Source organism: Myxocyprinus asiaticus, chromosome 3, assembly GCF_019703515.2.
Source record: "Myxocyprinus asiaticus isolate MX2 ecotype Aquarium Trade chromosome 3, UBuf_Myxa_2, whole genome shotgun sequence".
In the NCBI taxonomy this organism is placed as follows: domain Eukaryota; kingdom Metazoa; phylum Chordata; class Actinopteri; order Cypriniformes; family Catostomidae; genus Myxocyprinus; species Myxocyprinus asiaticus.
In genome coordinates, this window is record NC_059346.1 from 38,885,899 (window position 1) to 38,905,454 (window position 19,556).

The following is a 19,556-nucleotide window of genomic DNA, read 5'->3' on the forward strand; positions in this document are numbered from 1 at the left end:
CATCAAATTAACACAACACAATTTAAAGTCTAATATACACATAATTACACACAACACAATATACAAATAATAACATACACTGTACAGTATACAATACGCACAATATAGATACACATTATTCAATAAAAATAAAAAAGTATATATAGTAGTATATATAGAATGTACAGTAGGTTGTATTGTACTGTATTGACATTCAGGCTGTCGGTTGATAGTAAGTTGTTAAGAGAGAATATAATATAATAATAATATAATTTATGACAGTCCGGTGTGAGATATAAGAGTAAGAGTAATAAAGTGCAGTGCTGATGTATTTTGATCGTGGGAGATCAAGAGTTCAAAAGTCTGATTGCTTGGGGGAAGAAGCTATCATGGAGTCGGCTGGTGCGGGTCCTGATGCTGCGATATCGCCTGCCTGATGGTAGCAGCCCATTGCTCGGGTGGCTGGAGTCTCTGATGATCCTCCGAGCTTTTTTCACACACCGCCTTGTATATATTTCCTGGAGGGAGGGAAGCTCACCTCCGATGATGTGTCTGGCAGTTCGCACCACTCTTTGCAGTGCTTTGCGGTTGTGGGCTGTGCTATTGCCGTACCAGGCGGAGATGCAGCCAGTCAGGATGCTCTCTACAGTGCTGGTGTAGAACCGTGTGAGGATGTGGTGGTTCATTCTAAACTTCCTCAGCCATCTCAGGAAGAAGAGGCGCTGATGAGCCTTCTTCACAATGACTTCAGTGTGGATGGACCATGTGAGTTCCTCAGTGATGTGGACACCCAGGAACTTGAAGCTGCTGACTCTCTCCACTGGTGCTCCATTGATGGTGATGGGACTGTGTTCTCTGTCTTTTCTTCTGAAGTCCACCACAAGCTCCTTTGTCTTACTGACGTTGAGGGAGAGGTTGTGCTCCTGACACCAGTGTGTCAGAGTGTGCACCTCCTCTCTGTAGGCTGTTTCATCATTGTCAGTGATCAGACCTACCACCGTCGTGTCATCAGCAAACTTAATGATGGCATTGGAGCTATGTGTTGCCACACAGTCATATGTGTACAAGGAATACAAGAGTGGGCTGAGAACACAGCCCTGTGGGGCTCCAGTTTTGAGGGTCAGTGATGAGGAGATGTTGCTGCCTATTCTAACCACCTGGCGTCTGCTTGACAGGAAGTCCAGGATCCAGCTGCACAGCGAGCTGTTTAAGCCCAGAGCCCGGAGTTTCTCATCTAGCTTGGAGGGCACTATGGTGTTGAATGCTGAGCTGTAGTCTACAAACAGCATTCTCACATAAGTGTTCTTTTTTCCAGGTGGGAGAGAGCAGTGTGTATTGTAGATGCAATGGCATCATCAGTGGAGCAGTTGTTGCGGTAAGCAAACTGCAATGGGTCAAGAGTGAGAGGCAGCACAGAGCAGATGTAATCTCTGATTAGTCTCTCAAAGCATTTGCTGATGATGGGGGTCAGAGCAACAGGACGCCAGTCATTTAAGCAAGTTATTTTTGATTGCTTTGGAACAGGCACAATGGTGGATGTTTTAAAGCATGTGGGGACTACAGACAAAGAGACGGAAAGGTTTTAAATGTCTGTAAAAACACCAGCCAGCTGGTTCGCACACGCTCTGATAACGCGGCCTGGAATGCCGTCTGGGCCCGTGGCTTTGCGGATATTCACCGTCGGAAGGATCGGGTTACATCCGCTACAGAGACGGAGAGTGAACTAACCTTTGTAGCTTAGGCCGTGAGAGCTCTCTCCACGAGGGCGGTGTTATTTCCCTCAAAACGAGCATAAAATGTGTTTAGCTCATCCGGGAGAGAGGCATCGGTGTTCATGGCGGAGTTTTTATTCCCTTTAAAGTCTGTGATGATGTTAATTCCCTGCCACATGCTTCTAGAGTTGGTGGTGTTAAACTGTCCTTCAATCTTGTTCCTGTACTGGCGTTTTGCTGTTCTTTTTTGGAGGGCATAACTGGCTTGTTTATGCTCCTCCGCGTTCCCGGAATTGAAAGCGGAGGTCCGCACATTAAGTGCCGCGCGAACATCGCTATTTATCCATGGCTTCTGGTTCGGGTAGATCCATATTGTTCTGGTCGGAACGACGTCCTCCACGCACTTTTTGATGAAACACATTACGCTATCAGCGTAAAGCTCGATGTCGTCATCAGAGGCGGACCGGAACATCTCCCAGAATTGTGAACAAAACAAACAAAACACTGCCATGTTGTGTCGGAGCTCACAACACAGCAGCCACAGTCGTACACATTTTACGTACAGCATATACTGTATATGCAGTATATGCTAGCGTAAAAATTTACTTATTTACGCATTTAAAATTTATAGTTATTCACTTCTGGGAAAACAGACCAAAGATTCATGACTTTTATGGCTGTGATGTAACTAAAGCCTATTAGTTATTTTTAAAGAGGAAGAGGAAATAGGTCAACACAGGAAATAAAACTGGCTTTATCAAGTGATTTCATGGGGTCTTTAATGTTATGGCATAACTGCTGTCCTTTAGGATCTTCATGATGGAGTTCACCACTGTTTTAATGAGTTTGATCACACAAATAGGCTGCCCTTTTTGTTCATTAACATGTGTTTGATTCTCGTTTTGTTTCCCAGGAACCACAAAGTCTGATGACCGGGCATTGCTTTTAAAGAAATTCAATGAAGAAGGCTCACAATATTTCATCTTCCTGCTGAGCACCAGGGCAGGAGGTCTTGGCCTCAACTTGCAAGCTGCAGACACCGTTGTGATCTTTGACAGCGACTGGAACCCCCACCAGGTCTGTGTGACTGCTGCTGTGATCAGAGAGGAATTAGACACTCTGAACACTAGTTATAGCTCAGCAGTGATCTGTCATCTTTAGCTCAGACTTTAGCTAAAAAAATCTCACAGTATGCGTAATATAGCTCATAGGAGGTGGGAGGTTTAATCATACCTTGTCCAGGAACTTTTTTTTTTTTTTAAATCAACATCAAGATTTTATGTTACAATCTATATGAATGCTTGAGGGAAAGTGTATATTTTGGGTGCTGTGACTGGTCAAATTTGTTTTTTAATATTTTAAACAGTTTACATGGAGTAAAGTTTATCACATAGCAGGACATTTCAATGATCCATACCAGTATGGTTTTTGATGTTAAGTTTGAAATGTTTGTATTTTCTGTTGGATTATTTATTAATGTATTTCATTTCATGCTGCTGGTTAGATGAAAGGTATTTTATGTAGCAGATTGAAGTTCACGCCTTTTTTCCCACTCGTTTTCTGCAAAAGATACAAAAATTACACTTTCATCCACTTCCACATGCAGCACACACTATAGCGATCTTCTGCCAATTTTGAAACATGCTTATTTTTTCTTCTCTTAAGAATGACTCAGAAAAAGTTGCACTATGCCACTTCTTAATATTAGTCACTTACACTGGTTGTAATTGTTATAAATATGTTCATAACACAACTGTAATTTCAATCACCAGGATTTGCAGGCCCAGGACCGAGCCCACCGTATCGGCCAGCAGAACGAAGTACGCGTACTGCGGCTTTGTACCGTGAACAGCGTGGAGGAGAAGATTCTTGCAGCGGCCAAGTATAAACTGAATGTGGATCAGAAGGTCATTCAGGCTGGCATGTTTGATCAGAAGTCCTCTAGCCATGAGCGCAGAGCCTTCCTGCAAGCTATTTTGGAGCACGAGGAACAAAATGAGGTGAGTCACTTCAACAGGCACAGATGACAGTAAAGTTTCGCTCTCGCTAGTTGTCCACAGTTTTTGATAGACAGGCTAATTACAGCTAGTGATGTGCTAAAATGAAATATAGGATATACTGTGCCAGCAACAAAATGCCAGATTTGTTTCCCCATTTGTTTGCCAGTATGAATGCATTATGTGATAAATGCATTATACATGCATTAGGTGAATTTGAGTTTGTTTTAAATGTATCATTTGCATTTTATTTATGTTTTTAAATTTATTTGTTTTGTAAATCAATAAAGTAATGCAAGACACTTGGACATATTTAAAATAATGTGGAATTAATGTGGAATAAATATGTTTTTAACTACTATTTGATTACAAAGATTGAAATTATACGTAAAGTGTAATACTACCTGTGTAATATTTAGTTTCTAATATCTATGCACAAAGATAACCACATCAAACCTAAATGCACTATTCCAAATGAAGTGCATTAATGTTTAAACATGAATAGCATTGATAGGTACTGATATTACACACATTGTTCCCTTTCAAATCTCTAAAGGTTATGTAATAGAATCTGTTTTCATTTTAAAGACTATGCAAAATGCACTTTTCTTTATTCCAATTTGGATTTCTGAAATTACTTGGTGCTTATGAAACTAACGGCACCTGTTTCAACTTTTAAGTAAATTTGGAAAATTTGGAGTAATTATGGGTCCAGGTGGTTTCTCAAAGCCACTATCCCAAAAATTTGCATTTAGAACAGCTAGTGAATGTTTCACCCTGAACAGTAATACTAACGTATTAAGAATTAGTACACAATTGTGCAAAATAAAATGGTGATTTGTAAATGAATTGATGTTCTTTCCCTGCTCTAATTCAGTTCATTGCCATTCTCATTATAATGTCACAGCAATTTGTTCAACAAATTACAGTTTATCACAGCCATACATTTTAATGCCCCCACCCAATTAAGGAATGCAGTTCAACTAAGACCAAAATCAGTTTTTCTGTTGATTTTGTGTGTGACAAAGGCTAAAGGATTGACATGCAATTTTGATGCAATTAAGTTGAACTGAAATACTTACAGGATCAGTACAAAGGTGCATTTTTCAGTATGATTTTGCCTATACTGGTGCTTTTTATCAGTATGAAAAGCAAAATGGCCCAAGGCGCCCATGTTGAGTTTTAATGGTGTAGTTCACTCAAAAATTAAAACAAATTCTGTCATCACTTACCCTAATGTTGTTCCAAACAAGAGGTCGACCGATAGAGGATTTTACCGATACTGATAACTAAGGTGGTGGAAAAGGCCAAAAAACATTTTCTTAGTCGGCACAGACATAAAGGCCAGAGTACAACATGAATAAAATCCCCGATATAGTTTATTTTCAACCAAAATCCCAATAATAATCATAAACTTAACATGGGACTTTTAACACTAAACAAGCCTGAAACACACAGGGAACTCATATTTTGAAATGAGGTAGACTTGGCTCCGTTAGAATGCTCTATTTTTAATATTTACCAAATTAAGCTTTTTATAGCCTATATATTATTATTATTCACAATATATGAAGTTGGAGACACAATGTATGTGCTGATGAGGGTCGTTTCCATATAGTCAAATTTTTATTTGCATGCTCTCACTTCAATTTAAAAATGTAATAATCAGAGGAACACGGAGGAATAAAAAAAAAACTATCGGAAACTATCGGCATAGATTTTTGCCTATAACCGATAGTTCCAAAAAGCAGCTGTCGGCACTAATTAATCGTAAAACCAATATATTTGTCTACCTCTATTCCAAACACATATGACTTTATTTCTTCCATGGAACACAAATGGAGATGTTAGGCTGAATGACAGCCTCAGTCACCCTTCACTTTCATTGCATCTTTTTTCCATACAATGAAGAGATGCTCTACTGGTCTATGGCCCAGATATATAAAGTGCTAGCCACTGACAAACACTTGTCCCTTTATTAGTAGATTTTGTCATGAAGTAATGTTTTCCAGCTGATGGTGCTAATTTTCTACTTGTGTTTGTTGGTATGTGTGTGTCTGTGTTAAATCAGGAGGAAGATGAAGTTCCAGATGATGAAACTCTTAATCAAATGATTGCCCGTAATGAGGATGAATTTGAGCTCTTCATGGTAAGACTGAAATTGCACAAAATATGCTACTTGCACAGATAGTTCATTGCATGGTCATTAACAGTAATTGTTGTCTCTTTGAAAAGTAAACAGCTACTTTAATTTCTGCATGTTCTCAACTCTGTGAATCTGTGCAATTTGAAGCCATTTAAGGCTAAAGTGGGAAACTCACCACTTACTTTGAAACTTACATTATTCATTAATGGCACTTTAAGCGCATGGATTTAGACCGTCGTCGAGAGGATGCACGCAACCCAAAACGCAAACCTCGGCTAATGGAGGAGGATGAGCTGCCATCATGGATCCTGAAAGATGATGCAGAGGTGGAGCGACTCACCTGTGAGGAAGAGGAAGAAAAAATCTTCGGCCGAGGATCACGTCACCGCAGAGATGTTGACTATAGTGATGCGTTGACAGAGAAGCAGTGGCTGAGGGTACATTGCTTGTGTTTCTTTTCTTTCAACTCATTATAATGACAGACATTTAAAATGACACTGATAATTTACTATAGCATAGATGTAATTCCATCAACAAGATGAGATCTTTTGACCATAGCAACTGGGAGAACTCTTTTTAATGTTCTCTTTTTAGTAAACCTAAAAACATTAAAGATTGAAGTACATCCATAACTGAAATGAAGCCATGATTCATGACATGTCGATAACGATGCTAATAATAATCCAATTCTAAATATGAGTGTCAAAAAATTCTATGCCATGGAATAGGAGATGGTCTGGTATATTTACACTTCAGTCATGACAAATCTCATAATAAATTTGAGTGTTATAATGGATGTGAAAATTTAGCAGGTTTGGTCTTGGCGGACTAGATCTGCTAATGTTGCTGCTGCTGCAGCTGCAGATCAAGTACGGAGACTTATTACTGCTTGAAAATACACAGACATGCTGTGTTCAGCATGTAACACATGGTTCTGCTGCACAATTAGACATTCAATCCCCTTGAAGCCGATCTAGACATGTGGCGCTGGGGAGCAGGAGGGTTTCAGAAATTAAACTCTCTTACTTGCAAACAACTGAGGCAGTTTAAAAGTTAAACAAAGAGAGATGCATTTTGCAAAGATTACGCAAGTGGATTGCCTTAACAGTTTACATTTCAAAGGACCCATCATCTTGGGCCAAAGAGTTCTCAAGCCAATTGGCTAACAGATTATATGTTTAAAGGACCTATCAGCTTGTACCATGTAGGGTTTCATGACTGAACTTAAAATCATATATGCATATTTTACGCATTTTATACAGATTTACAAAAATTACAGTACATTCATTTTTTAAGATCCACTTAATAAAAGTGAAAAGGGTGTATCATAATCAAGCTCTCAAGGAATCATGCTAGCAGATTCACTAGCGGAATCACTAGCATAAATCCACAGAGAGCTCAGTGGATTTCCTCAGAATTATTCGGTAAATTCTACAAATTGTTCAGTCCTTGTGTTTATTAAATATTTTACCTAATTTGATAATACTGTCAGCTACCAATAAGAGTGTAGTACTCTCAGCTCCATTTAACATTTTACCATGTTTAAATCCATTCAGTGGATTTTGTTTGCACATTCTGTCTCCGCCTCGTTTCAAGTCTGTGTCAAAAAGTGAATAGTAAGTCTGAGGTTCTAATAACGATTGGGTGATTACTCCACCTTTAAGGAGCGTCAGTTGAAATGTTTCTTTCTATGATTTGCCAAAATCATTGTTCTGTGTGTACATAATAGAGAATTCAGTCTCAAACATGTGATGTTTGACAATGTTTTTTTAGACCAGCAGGCATTTTTCAAAGTACTGTAAAGGGAGGTTTGATCATGAGTCACGGCTTGATCATGACTAGGGCTGGGTATTGATACAGATTTCCCGATTCGATTCCGATTCACAAGCTCTCAATTCAGATTTACAGTTGTGCTCAAAAGTTTGCATAGCCTTGGAGAATTGGTAATATATGTACCATTTTTAAAGAAAACATCAATGAGCAGGCAAAACACATTTATTTTATTTCTTATGGGATTCATATTCAACTGTAGGTTATAACAGAATGGCACAATCATAAAACATGGCAACAAAGAAAAAAATGAAATGACCCCTGTTCAAAAGTCTGTATACCCTTAGTTCTTAATAGTGTGTATTGCCCCCTTTAGCATCAATGACAGCGTGCAGTCTTTTGTAATAGCTGTCTATGAGGCCCCAAATTCTTGCAGGTGGTATAGCTGCCCATTCGTCTTGGCAAAATGCCTCCAGGTCATGCAAAGTCTTTGGTCGTCTTGCATGAACCGCACGTTTGAGATCTCCCCAGAGTGGCTCGATGATATTAAGGTCAGGAGACTGCGATGGCCATTCCAGAACCTTCACCTTTTTCTGCTGTAACCACTGGAGGGTCAACTTGGCCTTGTGCTTAGGGTCAGTGTCGTGCTGGAAAGTCCAAGAGCATCCCATGCGCAGCTTTCGTGCAGAAGAATGCAAATTGTCTGCCAGTATTTTCTGATAACATGCTGCATTCATCTTGCCATCAATTTTCACAAGATTCCCTGTGCCTTTAGAGCTCACACACCCCCAAAACATCAGTGAGCCACCACCATGCTTCACAGTGGGGATGGTATTCTTTTCACTATAGGCCTTGTTGACCCCTCTCCAAACGTAGTGCTTATGGTTGTGACCATAAAGCTCTATTTTGGTCTCATCACTCCAAATTACAGTGTGCCAGAAGCTGTGAGGCATGTCAAGGTGTTGTCAGGCATATTGTAACTGGGCTTTTTTGTGGCATTGGTGCAGTAAAGGCTTCTTTCTGGGAACTCGACCATGCAGCTCATTTTTGTTCAAGTATCGTCGTATTGTGCTCCTTGAAACAACCACACCGTCTTTTTCCAGAGCAGCCTGTATTTCTCCTGAGGTTACCTGTGAGTTTTTCTTTGTATCCCGAACAATTCTTCTGGCAGTTGTGGCTGAAATCTTTCTTTGGTCAACCTGACCTTGGCTTGGTATCAAGAGATCCCCGAATTTTCCACTTCTTAATAAGTGATTGAACAGTACTGACTGGCATTTTCAAGGCTTTGGATATCTTTTTATATTCTTTTCCATCTTTATAAAGTTCCATTAATTGTTACGTTGGTCTTTTGACAGTTCTTTTCTGCTCCCCATGGCTCAGTATCTAGCCTGCTCAGTGCATCCACTTGTGAGCTAACAAACTCATTGACTGTTTATACACAGACACTAATTGCAATTTAAAAAGCCACAGGTGTGGGAAATTAACCTTTAATTGCCATTTAAACCTGTGTTTGTCACCTTGTGTGTCTGTAACAAGGCCAAACATTCAAGGGTATGTAAACTTTTGATCAGGGCCATTTGGGTGATTTCTGTTATCATTATGATTTAAAAAGGAGCCAAACAACTATGTGATAATAAATGGCTTCATATGATCACTATCCTTAAATAAAAGACAGGTTTTTTTGCATGATCAGTCATATTTTCAAAATCAGTGCCAAAATTTCACAATTTCTGCTGGGGTATGCAAACTTTTGAGCACAACTCTATTTCTATTCGATATCGATTCATATGGGTATATTTCAGTTATAATGTCCCTTTTGCTTACATATGAAAAATTCTCTCCTAGCTAGTGTTGTTAATTTTACAGGGGACCTTCTATCTAGGTACATTATAAAAAAAATTATTTTACTTATTATATTTTAATAGTTTTTCATCATTTTGGTCACATTTTAGCTTTTTTAAAATGAACAAATCCATATATACAATTGCATATATTATTTTTTGTTACATGTTTATTGTTTAGGAACATAATTAGAGCCAGATCAATATGGGATTTCTGAGACCGATACCAATTTTAGAGAGAGAAAATTCACTGATTACCGATATGGTGGCCGATATAGTTAATTTTTGAGCTGGAATGAAAACAGACCTTTTCTATGTGGATTTTCCACCGATTTTGCACCGATATGACTATGCAAAGGTACTCAGAAGGATGCTTTCTTAAACAGATATTTTTTTCAAAGAATATTTGACATTATTATTATACATTGTCAACAAATTCTAGAAATGAACACTGAGAAAATAAAGAATAAATAAAAATACAATAAATAGTTTAATAAACATCAGTACTGTATGTTTAGTATGTCAATTTCTGACCATTAAAATAAAGAATAAATAAAAATACAATAAATAGCTAAATAAACATCAGTACTGTATGTTTAGTATAAGTCAATTTCTGACTAAAGAATAAATAAAAATACAATAAATAGCTAAATAAACATCAGTACTGTATGTTTAGTATCAGTCAAATGCTGACCATTAAAATAAAGAATAAAAATAAAATAAATAGCTAAACAAACATCAGTACTGTATGTTTAGTATCAGTCAATTGCTGACCATTAAAATAAAGAAAAAAAAAATTTGCTAAATAAACATCAGTACTGTTTAGTATCAGTCAAATGCTGACTATTAAAATAAAGAATAAATAAAAATACAATAAATAGCTTAATAAACATCAGTACTGTATGTTTAGTATGTCAATTTCTGACCATTAAAATAAAGAATAAATAAAAATGCACTAAATAGCTAAATAAACATCAGTACTGTATGTTTAGTATAAGTCAATTGCTGACCATTAAAATAAAGAATAAATACAAATAAAATAAATAGCTAAATAAACATCAGTACTGTTTAGTATCAGTCAAATGCTGACCATTAAAATAAAGAATAAATAAAAATTAAATAAATAGCTAAATAAACATCAGTATTACTGTTTAGTATCAGTCAAATGCTGACTATATTAATACTGCCGAGTAAAGATAAACAGCGGCAGCGGTGTTACACCATATTCTGCTATGCAAGTGCAGGGGAAACTTTCAACGGTGGAAACCCAGCCTTTTAAATATTACATTTTGTAAATGCAACGACTGGAATTGTTCGGTTGAAGGGGGTACCAAACTGTGAATCCTAAACAAAACAGTTTGATGAATACATGTTTACTCATTAGCTTCCACTCTGAGCTGAGTGCAATGAATGTAGCTACGTGATTAGCTAGTTAGCTATAAGCTCGTTGTCACAGAGAGTAAAAGACGAACATTGTTTATTTTACTTTCCAACATTGTGTCTCACCAACTAGGTAATAACATAACATGAAATCAACACTCAACAGACACAGTCCACCACCGCACCGTTGTCTGCTGAGCTGCAAAAAGATGCTCTGATGTTTACCTTTCAATCTGCTACATTACTGACTGCGCTGACAAACTATAGCTGACTAACATAGCAAACAATAGCAAAGATAAACGTGAGTGACATGGTGGTCAGGAACAGGGTTAACATTATATTAGTAATATTGAAAAGGGAAAATGATGGGGTCAGTGTTAATTAACTTTCCAGTATGTATTTCACAAACTAGTTAGCAACTTACCGCGAAGACACACAGCTTAACTCCGCCCTGTCTGCAGAGCCACCGTCAGCACTAAACATAATTTGTACTATTAACAGGTATTTACATTAATTTGTTGAACATGTGTTTAAAAACTGGTAATGTCTCTTTAAGAAAGGTGGCATTGAGAGGGTCACGTGACGCCATGCGAGGAGCAGACGTGTGAGCGACGAGCTCTGCGCACTTTGCTAGTTTTTTTATTATTTTCATGTTATAATCCGGTGAGATTCGATACACCCAGTTACATATTTGTTCTTTGAGGTAAACATGGCAAAGAAGTCAAAATCCTCGGGCTCTGGAGACATTAAAAGACACTTATGTGCTCAAGCTGAAACCTCGGATGGGCCTGCAGACCGGGGACTCGATTTGGATGGCGTGGCGGGAGAAATCTAGTGTCAACTGTCCAACATGTCTGTGATGCTGACGATGGTTGTTGCTGATGTAGGGCTTTACTGGTTGTTTAGATCAGTGTTACTATCAGAAATAATTGGTAATTATTTCTTTAGTTATTAATTAATATTTAAATTAAATAATAGAATCTAACTCATTAAAACCTCATATGCGGCTCCAGTTATTGTAGTGTGCTACGTTTAGGAGTGGGTTTGGTTATTAGCAATAAATAATAATTATCAAAGATAATTATTAATTATTAAAATAATAATGTGTGTGTGTGTGTGTGTGTGTGTGTGTGTGTGTGTGTGTGTGTGTAAGAGTACGTCATGCGAGATTTCGCGATCGTGGGAGAGAAAGCAGCTGTTAGTTTATCACTCAGAGATGCAGTGGACAGCTCGTAAACCGTCCCGCGGTCTTTGATTCTTTAATGGATAAACTCAGTGTGTGGTCTCACCCGCAATGGCGGAAATGCACAACAGTCCAATGTGGTTGGACTACAACACAGCAGATCTCATTCGTGATAATAGTACATTACAGTAATACCTTAAGTATTAGCCACAATGAGCGGACTCAGCGGTCCGTAAACTGTACAAGCAATAACCTCGATACACAAGAATAACACACTATAATATTCTATCTCTGCCCAGATGTAAACCTCTTACTTGAATTGCATGAGGATGCAGCTAGAATGTGTGTTCATCCATCCTTTAACTCCGACTCGGTTCCTCGAGGCTCGGGTGATGATGGGAGGCCGTTTCCTCGCTCTGTCGGCGGGCAGTACGGCTGCTGATTCTCAGCGGGCTGGCGGAAAAATCAGCGACGTCGACTTGATTGAAGATGGAAGAGAAATCTTTTCTCTTCACTTCTGCAGGCAAAGGGATGAAGATGCGGATTGCTCAGCGGTCTCCTTCGGATCCGTTAGAGTGTTCGGTGGAACACAGAGTAATCTCAACTCATCCAGCGAGATGGAGATTGTATGGCCACAGTTTCAAGTCATACGTTACTTCCTTGTGCCACGAGGCTACACATGAGAGCAGCGATGAGCTGCATCTACGCACGGCGGGCAAAGTTGCAGGAGGCAAATCCCGGAAGCATTTCAGAGGTATTTCTACTCCAGATGACGTCATGGTTTAGGGGCGTTCTGTCGTGTGCCTCATCCAATAGGAGTTGAGAGTTAGATCCTTTAGTGAGCAAGGCTTCATGGGATTTGTAGTCTGTTTTGAACTCCCTTTGTTTGATTTTGGCACGGTTTTTATCAGTAAGATTATGACTTTGTATGTGGGACTCAGTTAGGTTTTACGACTGGGTTAGGCCTGCCTTTGTCTTCTGTCTGAATACATGAGGCCCAACACTGACTTGGAGGATCTCGCTGTAATACAGCGATCGATTATGGCGATGGAAACCAAATTCTCTGAGTTGGTTACAAGAGTGGCAGATGTTGAGAAACGGATCGATTATCTGGAGTCATCGGAAAGGGAATTATCTGCTAATCCGCTTGCGACCAAAATAGACCTGGAAAACATTTTGGAAAAACTGGAAGATCTCGAAAATAGGAGCCGAAGAAATAACGTACGGATTGTTGGAATTCCTGAGCATGAGAAGGCAGAAATGGTGGAATTCCTAGATGAGCTCTTCCCGAGTCTGCTCGACATAACAGGCCATAAGCTGGAAATCGAGCAAGCTTACAGAGTCCCGGCTCACAGATCTGCTGAGGGAGACAGGCCCCGATCAATTCTGGCTAAATTTCTGAGATCATCCGATAAAGATCTTGTGTTGTGCGAGGTGAGGAGCAAAGGAAAGCTTTCTTGGAAGAATCACAATATTTTCTTTTTCCCGGACTTTGCGAATTCGACGAGAGAAACGTGATCGATTCAAGTGTAAGAAGTGTAAGAAACTCTTGCATCAACGGAAGATCGCTTTTGCACTGATGTGTCCGGCCAAACTGAGAATAGATACGAAGGATGGCCACAAAGTATTTACGTGTCCCAAGCAAGCACTGTCCTTCATAAATATATTGGAGTGAGTAAGCCATTTGGGTTTCTCATGTGAGTGGATTGACTCGCTGAACATACACTCGACTGTCTGAGGAAGCTGGGTGCCATTTTTGTTTCTGTTTGTGTTGGTTCCGCCTAGTGGCTGGAGTTTGTTTTGTGGAATAACACTTCTTCAAGAAACTTTTGCATTGACGGAGGATCGCTTTTGCACTGGGGTTCCCGGCCAGATTGAGAGTGGATGCTGGGGATGGCCGCAAAATATCTACATGCCCACACAAAAGATGTCTTTTATAAAGTTGACGGACTGTGTAAGTCATGGTGTATTTTTTTATGTGGCCTCCGAATGAATTTGACTCTTGACCATCCAAGGATCCGGGACGCCCATTTTGTTTCTTTTAGTGCTGGTTCCGCCTAGCGGCTGGAGTTTGTTTTGTGGAATAACACTGCTTTGGGACAGTTGTGGGTGAATCTGTTCATTCCTTGTGCTTATGCCTCCTGTTGGCTGGAGTTTATTTTCTGGAGTATTTTTCCGGGACATTGAAATGATTATGTCATCTGCTGCACTCATAAACAGCCGGCTCACTGAACACTTGTTTGTCTGTCTGAGGAAACTGAACGGCTTTATATCTGCCTATTGGCTGTTTTTTTTTATTTTTTTTATTTTCTGTTATGTAATTTTGCCTTACAAAATTTATGCAGAAGCACCGGACTTGAGCAATCCGATGGCAAAGTTGTCGCGGGGGCTCTCGTAGGTGTACATGGACCTTTTGAGTTTAGAGGGATTGTGTGCGCGGGGTTAATGCGCACATTTTTCTTTTCTTTTTTTGGTTCAGGGGGGAGTTCGGGGTTTGATTGTTGCACTAATGTTGGAATGTGGTCAGTATAATCTTTTTATACAATTTATTTTGTCTATTATATCAAAATGTCAAATGTTAATATGAGTGGGTTATCTTTCTCCACATGGAATGTGACTGGGTTGGGGCACCCCATAAAAAGAAGGAAGGTTATTTCTTTTCTTAAGCGTAAGAAATGTGATATAGTGTTTCTTCAAGAAACACATTTTTCCTCGCAGGAAGCTGAAAAATTTGGGAAGATATGGGGTGGACATTTTCTTTAGTGCTGGCTCAAGTAAGAGCAGGGGAGTCATTACATTGATAAGTAAACATCTACAATTCAAATCTCTCAAACAGGCTAAAGATAAATCAGGGAGAATCATTATTGTTTTAGCAGAAATTCTGGGGCAAAGGTTGGCTTTGGCTAATATTTACGTGCCTAACGTTGATGATCAGGGCTTTTTTATTGATCTTGAAGGGATGTTACAAGCTGCTGGCACCCCTCAAGATATAATATTGGGAGGAGACTTTAATCTTTTGATGGACTCAGTCCTTGATCATAGTGAAGCAAAAGTGTGTAAGCCCCCTAGAGCAACATTGACACTTCATAGGATGTGTAAAAATTTTGGTCTTGCAGATATCTGGTGACTTTTGAACCCATCTGGTAGGGACTATGCATTTTTTTCATCAGTCCATAAGATATATTCTAGAATATTCATCTGTTGTGGATTGCTCAATTGGAAACATCTTAGTCTCAGATCACGCCCTGGTGAGTTTAGAGATGTTGCCACATATGGAGAAAAAGAAATCATATAGTTGGCGCTTTAATGTATCCCTTTTGCAAAATCCTGAATTCCAACAAATGTTAAAGACTGAAATCAATGTTTATATGGAGACCAACTGGTCCTCAGTATCTTCTGTGGGTGTGGCTTGGGAGGCACATAAGGCGGTTCTTAGGGGTCGAATCATACAGTATGCCTCATTCACCAAAAAATCCAAAGCATGAGAACTCGTGGAGTTGGAAGGGAATATTAAAAGTGCAGAGGCAGAGCTGCAGAGGCAGAGCTGAAGCACCAAATGTCGTCTGATGGCCTCAGAGAATTGACCCATTTGAAATACAGATATAATACTATTTTGTTGCGGAAAGTGGAGTTTTGGTTACTCAAGGCAAGACAGTCATACTTTGAGTTGGGGGACAAAGCAGGGAAGCTTTTGGCTAGATATATAATGCAGAGAGAGTCTTTTTCTACCATTGAAATTTTTACCTCAGCCATTGATATTAATAATGCTTTTAAAGAGTTCTATCTTGATCTTTATAGTTCCACGTCTTCGTCTACTGATGAAGATATTAGAAACTTTGTGAAACCATTGGAACTCCCTAAATTGACGACTGAGCAAAAAAATTCTCTTGATTCTGAAATAACCTTGGAGGAGCTTGACGAGGTAATTAAGGCCCTGCCTACTGGCAACTCCGGGGCCAGATGGCTTTGCCGCTGAATTTTTTAGATCTCATGCTACAGAACTGGCTCCACTTTTGTTAGAGGTTTATACAGAATCATTAAAGAATGGAAAGCTTCCTCCAACCATGACACAAGCCCGGTTCAGTCTAATTCTTAAAAAGGACAAAGATCCAAGCGAGTGTAAAAGTTACCGTCCAATTTCCCTGATCCAGCTAGATGTAAAAAGTCTTTCCAGTTCTGTTCGGGTCCAATTAAGTAAAGTTATGTCATCTCTTATACATATAGATCAAGTGGGGTTTATTCAGGTCCACAGCTCTTCTGACAACATTAGGCATCTCAATATTTTGTGGTCAGTGGCGAATGATCAGACTCAGGTCGCGGCTAATCTCAATTGATGCCGAAAAGGCCTTTAATATGGTAGAATGGGATTATCTTTTTAAGATTTTGGAAATATATGGGTTCGGAAATACTTTTATTGGATGGATTAAGTTACTTTATAGACACCCTGTAGTGGTGGTACAAACAAATGGATTAATTTCAGATTATTTTACTCTGAATAGGGACACTCGGCAGGGTTGCCCTCTTTCCATATCATTGTTCTATCTTGCCCTAGAACCATTAGCAGCTGCAATAAGAAAGGGGGATGATTTTCCAGGGGTGATGGTGGGAGGTGTGGCGCATAAGCTTTTACTTTACGCAGATGATATTTTATTATTCGTCTCCGACCCCACTAGATCTATGCCTTGCCTCCACAGAATTATCAATTCCTTTTCTAAATTTTCGGGATACAGAGTTAATTGGTCTAAATCCGAAGCTTTGGCTTTGACAGCGTACTGCCCAATAACGGCTTTTCAACCAGGCGCCTTTCAATGGCCCAAACAGGGCATTAAGTATTTGGGTATTTTATTCCCAGCAAATTTATGTGATTTAGTCAGAGTTAATTTTGACCCTTTAATAAAAAGGTTTTCGAGTGATGTGAATAGGTGGGCTTCATTACATTTATTGATGATTGGGAAGGTTAATGTTATTAAAATTAATTGTATTCCAAAATTCAGCTACCTACTACAATCTCACCCTGTAGATATCCCCCTCTCTTATTTCAAGCAATTTGATAGTATAGCGAGGTCCTTCATTTGGAATGGAAAGCGTCCCAGGTTACATTTCAGTAAGTTACATAGGCCGGTTGACAAAGGTGGGCTAGGCCTACAAAAGGTTTTGTTTTATTAATATGCATTTGGTCTCAGACATTTGGCTCATTGGTCACTTCCACCTGAGAGAGCCCCTCCCTGGTTTGGAATTGAACAGAAAGTTCTTGCCCCTATTTTACTGTTACAAAGCCTTTCTTTTAAACTAATTGTAGAAATTAAGTCACACTTATCTCGTTAATCTCGCATCTGCACGCACTATGGACAAAAGTGTCCAGAGTGTTTAATTCAGACATTTATTTAAATGTTGCCTCGAGCATATGGCTAAACCCAAAGTTGCATATTGGTGAGTCCCCTTTCTGCTGGTCGGAGTGGATTGTGAGGGGTGTTAATACGCACGGTGACCTATATGAGAGTGGTGGGTTGAGATCGTTTGAAAATTTGGTCCAACATTTCAGGATTCCTAAATCTCAGTTCTTCAGGTACTTACAGCTGTGCCACCTGCTCTGTACTATTTTTGGGAGTAGCATACACCCTCCTAAAAGTGCATATACTCTAGAAGTGGTGATTACTGCTTTTGGAAAAGGTCATGAGGCATCAGTGTACTACTCCCTGTCTGGGGGACGGAGCTTTAACTTCTCTCAAGAGATTATGGGAGAGAGATTTAAACTTGGCATTGGAGGAGGGAGTGTGGGCTAGGATTCTAAAAAATGTCAAGTCTACATCTAGAGATTCAAGGGTGCGTCTGATGCAATTTAAGATTTTGAATTGATTATAATGGACACCCTCTAGATTGTATAGACTTGGCCTTAAAGACACACCCACCTGCTGGTGATGCCAGTCAGAAGACGGGGACACAACCCATGTTTTTTGGGGATGTGTAAAGATACAGGAATTTTGGTTGAAGATTCAAAGATTTATGTGTGATGTGTTGTACACACAATTTTCATTTTGCCCCAGACTGAGCATTTTGAATGATGGGGAGGTCATTAATTTTGGGGATAACCACTTGAAAGGTTGGGTCCTGGCTGGAGTTATGGTGGTCAGGCGAATAAATCTCAGGGGGTGGAAGACGGCTGGGGCACCCTCGTTTCGGGAGTGGTGCGGGAGATGGGTGAGGTTGCGGCATTTGAGGAGGTGATCCATAGAAGGTTGGGAAAGTGGGATTTGTTTAATAGGAAGTGGGGTGGATATTTAGATTTTTTTGTAGGGTTCTCGGGGAGGGGCAGTGGAGAGAGATTTTTGATTTTTAATTTTTTGTTTGATGTGTATGTGCACTCTTGTTTTTTGAATGTATATTTTTTTAGTTTGTTTCAATTATTTATTTTTTTTATAATTGTAAGTGACCACTGTAATGTGTGTTTGTGTTGGGGGGGGGGGCAGTTGTTGCTGCTCAGGGTGGCCCAACCAGTTAATAGGTTTAGGGGGCAATCACTTTTTCACACAGGGCCATGTAGGTTTGGATTTTGTTTTCCCTTAATAATAACAACCTTCATTTAAAAACTGCATTTTGTGTTTACTTGTGTTATCTTTGACTAATATTTAAACTTGTTTGATGATCTGAAACATTTAAGTGTGACAAACATGCAAAAAAATAAGAAAGCAGGAAGGGGGCAAGCACTTTTTCACACCACTGTGTATGTATATATATATATATATATATATATATATATATATATATATATATTTGTAGTTATGCTCAGCTCTAAACATTTTCACCAGCTTCAAAGATAATATACAGTACATTCAGAAATATACATACCCCTTCATTTTTTTCACATTTTGATATGTTGCAGCCTTACGCTAAAATGCTTTAAATGATATTATTTTTTTCCACATCAATCTACACTCCATACCCCATAATGACAAAGCAAAAAAAAAAAAAGAAGAAAAAAAAAAAAAGATTTTTGATAACTTTGCAAATGTATTAAAAATAAAAACTTATATATCACATTGACATATGTATTCAGACCCTTAACTCAGTACTTAGTTGAAGCACCTTAGGCAGCGATTACAGCCTCAGGTCTTATTGGGTGTGATGCAACAAGCTTTGCACACCTGGATTTGGGGATTTTCTGCTATTCTTCTCGGCAGGTTCTCTCAAGCTCTATCAGGTTCGATGGGGACCGTCGGTGGACAGTCATTTTCAGGTCTCTCCAGAGATGTTCGATTGGGTTCAAGTCTGGGCTCTGGCTGGGCCACTCAAGGACATTCACAGAGTTGTCCCTAAGCCACTCTTGCGTTGTCTTGGCTGTGTACTTAGGGTCATTGTCCTGTTGGAAGCCAGCTCTAGGAAGAGTCCTGGTTGTTCCAAACTTCTTCCATTTAAGAATTATGGCCACTGTGCTCTTGGGAACCTTCAACGCAGCCACATTTTTTTTGTAGCCTTCCCCAGATCTGTGCCTCGACACAGTCCTGTCTCTGAGCTCTGCAGGCAGTTCCTTTGACCTCATTGCTTGGTTTT

The 19,556-nt window shown here is 39.3% G+C and overlaps 1 protein-coding gene across 3 annotated transcripts in view; it reads left to right on the forward strand.

Moving 5' to 3' along the window:
* Positions 1–19,556, forward strand: part of LOC127424423 (probable global transcription activator SNF2L2) — a 96,173-nt gene that overhangs the window by 46,724 nt on the left and 29,893 nt on the right. For all 3 annotated transcript variants that reach the window (XM_051669628.1, XM_051669639.1, XM_051669648.1), the window contains exons 25-28: positions 2,605–2,768; positions 3,464–3,691; positions 5,760–5,837; positions 6,053–6,271. In XM_051669628.1, the coding sequence (XP_051525588.1) occupies positions 2,605–2,768; positions 3,464–3,691; positions 5,760–5,837; positions 6,053–6,271 (689 nt within the window). The remainder of the gene's footprint in view (positions 1–2,604; positions 2,769–3,463; positions 3,692–5,759; positions 5,838–6,052; positions 6,272–19,556) is intronic.